Consider the following 3,778-nt stretch of genomic DNA (forward strand, 5'->3'; position numbering starts at 1 on the left):
TCTACACTGATCTTTATGGTGATATACTAGTTTGTACTCCCACCAACATCTTCGCCAGTATTTGTTGGGGTAGTTTAAGCTACTGCCAACATTTTGTCATCCTCACTTAGATTTGTTGTGATTTACTTTCTTTATGGTGTCCATTTTGTCTGGGATGAGATAGCATTTCAAAGTTGCTTTAATTTGCATTCTTGCAGCTGGACATGTTGAACATTTAAAAATATTTATTGGCTCTTTGTGTTCTTTCTTTTGAAAACTGTCTATTCAAGTCATTGGCCCATGTAAAGATTGGTGATTTGTTCCTCTCACTTGTGGCCTGGATTTACTGAATTATTCAAGAGGTGATCACAAGAGAATATAAACAGTGGAAGACAGGGATCATAAGAGCAATGGGAGAATCATGGAAATTCTGCAATTTGGACTTTCTTCTTGAAAATAAATTAAAAAAAAAAAAAAACTAAATCCCAGGAGATTTTCTTCTTAGGACCTTTTGCTTCTTTCACATGGCAACTTCCTTTTAGGTAATTAATACAACAACTCAAATTACCTCATCCACAGATGTCCTACATTTATAAATTTGGCAGTTTTAATCATTCTGTCCACAAGATTTTGGTCCTCTGGGCTTTACTTTCTTTGCAAAAGTCTTTATCCTTACTGTTGATTAGTTGCTCTCTGAGCATGTTCTGCTCTCTAATTTCTTACCATTCCCTAGTAACTCACCCCTGTGTGGCCTTTTACAACTTTTGAAATATTCCAGATTCCTGATGCTCTTTCTTTACAATCAAGAAATAGGGAAATTTAAGTTCCTTCTGCAGTTTTTCCCACTTGATTAAAAAACAATCTATCCATCAGCTCACAAAGGAGTTTTATGTCATTCATTCCAAATTCTTTCTCCAGAGGTGCATCTTTAATCATAAAGTGTTTGCTTTTCCACCTGGCAGTGAAAGACTATCCCCAAAGGACAACTTGCCTATTTGACAGAAGCCAGATGTAGCTATGTATTTGAAGAAGCCAAATTTAAACTGTTTTCTCAAGAAATGGATTATCACCAGCATTCTGTACAGTTAGCTTTAGTTTTTCTTTACGGTGGTTTTGAGTTTTTACTTTACTTTTTAAATTTTATCTGTGTGGGTGTTTAGTCTGCACATATGTATGTGTTACTGGTGCTCATAGAGGCAAGTGAGGTCATCAGATGCCTCAAGACTGGATTTACAGATGGTTTTGACCTGCTACTATGTAGGTGCTGTGAATCTAATCCAAGTACTCTGCAAGAATAACCAGTGTACTTAATTGCTGAGCAATCTCTCTAACTCAAACAGTTAGTTTTCTGTTCACCATTAGTCAGACAATAAACTGAAACAAATGCATGTCTATAGGGAGCCAAATATTATTCTAGGTACTTGGAGAAACAAGAAATCAGAGACCTGATAGGCAGTGGTTCCCTTGAGATAGAGCTTCTTTGAATGGATAAGACATAAGACATGACTTTCTTTCTTTCTTTTTTTTTTTTTTTTTGAAATTTAAAGAAATTTATTGAAGATCTGAAAAACAACTCCTACAAGATTGACTTTTCTATAAAACCGTAGCTACATGATGCATTGCGTCTATCATGTTAAAACGTGCATTAGACACAAATACAAAAACCATGAAAACAAGCCACCATTCTTTAACAATTTAGCAAAGATAAAATGCCTAAGGAACAACATAGATGACTTGCAAAGGATGGGCTCTTTAAGCACCATTAAAAAAAAAGAGCACAGATGGATGAGTGTTCAGTTATATACACTGAAGTGAACCTTTGGCACTAGGAATCAGAGCATTTTGTCATAGAGCATTAACACATATTATAAAAGTGCGTAGTGTCAAAGGAACAGAACCACCAGCATTCAAAAGCAGCTTTGTCAACTAGGCAATAAAACACTCTACAGCATGTCTCTGTTGTCCATCACTGAATACACTGGTAGAAACTTTGAAAAAAAAAAGTCAAGAAAAAAGGAGCAGTGACTCCTTTTATTTTCTCTGTTTAAATTCAAACAGAAAACAAACAGCAACTCTGTTATACACTAACGGTCTTCAAAGTATCTCATTTGTACAAGAGAAGGACTAACAACCAAACTGTGTACAGAGATCCAAGCACAGTGAGAGAGAGCGAGAACAGCCCTCCGATGGTACTCGGGAGGAGCCACTTCATAATCACTGACGCTGAACAAAGTTGCAGAATTCTTTGCCAGGTACTTGAGGAAGTCATGTAGATAGTTCAGTAATAAAGCAAGGCTTTTTTCATCTAGAGGTGTATAGGCCAACATTGCTCCAATTCGCACAAATAATCTCAGTAAATGTGGCGCTCCACACACCTGGGACATAGGTGCATCAGGGTGATCCTCGAGAATTTCACCATACTGTGGTCTCTCAAATTTGTAGAGCACCTGAGTGCCCAGCATCATACTGAAGTACTCCTTTATCCCTGCCACAACCTCATTAGCAGCATACTCCTTATTATCTGTATTTCCTCGAGATTTCTTGTAATTTGCATAATCCTCCAAAATGGAATCCACGTTCTTCTTGGCAGGAAGATAAAAAAGCTGGTTTTGTCTGGTGATCAAGTCCCAATCATCCACAAGCCATGGTTTCAGCTCTGAAGGAATCTTTACTTTAACTTCAACTCTGTTCATGAATGTCTCTTCATTTTCAACTGTAGGATCTACCCGAGCTCTTTTCTTCCTAGGAGGCTGAGGCGTTTCACTGGTGCTGCCACCATCTCCATTTCCAGGTGTTTTCTGCTTGTTCTTTTTTGTTTTCACTTCAACATTTTTCTGTTGCAGACCAGATGTCTTCTTTCCTGGAGCATCCCCTCTCATCTTGCCCTCTGCATACTGTTCCTGATTGGCCTTCTGAAGTTCCCGCTATTTCTGCAAGTTGGTGTCCACCTATTTGAGCACTCTGCTTTCTGGGACCCACTCACCCCAATTTTTATTCCAACCACTGTAATGGATAAAGTATTTCACTTGTTTGTCCTTTATGGCAACCTTTACACACTTTGCTTCATAAAGAAGAGGCCCATGAAAGCACAGCACTCGCTCGCCCTCCTGGAATTTAGGCTTCGGGTCCTGCTTGGGCGCCATTTATAAGTGATTCAGGCGCCTCCTCCTTCTCCCACCACCCCCACTACCGCCCCCTACTCTCTACCCCACCCAACTTCAAGACATGACTTTCAACCAGCTTGTGGATACCATACCTGTAGAATTTTTCCTTAAATTTTGTGGACATTTTCCTAAACAGAGATAAAGAGAAGGGAAATGGCATAAAGGCAGATGTAGAACAAAACAAGTGGTCTTATATTATTTTTCTTTTCACTTACTTTTACTAATGTCTTTTCATTTAAAACAAATCTCCTTGGCAGATAACACAAAGTGTTTGACTTTGCCTATGATTCTTATTGGTATGCAGAATCCTTTTTTTTTTTAAAATCAAACATTGGCCAAATCTGTGTCCTATTTATTGTAGGTTATTTTATTGCCCTTTGTCTAGTATATATGTGTCTTGGATTTAACTGTTATTACAGGTCTAGATTTAAAATTTGCACTATGTTTTCTATACTGTTGCTTATTTCTCGATATTCAGCCAGTACTTTTATAAACACTTGTTAAAATTCTTTTAAAACAAGGCCTTATGTTGAGTGCTATAAGGTAGAAACTAAAAATGAATAAAGATGGATCATACCTTCAATTAATTCATATTTCATACAGGTGTGAGGATAAAGACAAGGGTACCAATAATT

The 3,778-nt window shown here is 37.6% G+C and overlaps 1 protein-coding gene across 1 annotated transcript; it reads right to left on the reverse strand.

The window, feature by feature from the left end:
* Nucleotides 1-1,995: 1,995 nt before the first annotated feature.
* LOC311602632 (mortality factor 4-like protein 1) lies at nucleotides 1,996-3,182 on the reverse strand. Its single transcript, XM_084790970.1, has one exon. It carries the CDS (start codon nucleotides 2,856-2,858, stop codon nucleotides 2,064-2,066), a length of 795 nt encoding a protein of 264 aa, XP_084647096.1. The 5' UTR covers nucleotides 2,859-3,182; the 3' UTR covers nucleotides 1,996-2,063.
* Between the last annotated feature and the right edge of the window lie 596 nt (nucleotides 3,183-3,778).

This window comes from Acomys minous, assembly GCF_964271855.1.
Source record: "Acomys minous genome assembly, chromosome: 7".
Taxonomy (NCBI): Eukaryota; Metazoa; Chordata; class Mammalia; order Rodentia; family Muridae; genus Acomys; species Acomys minous.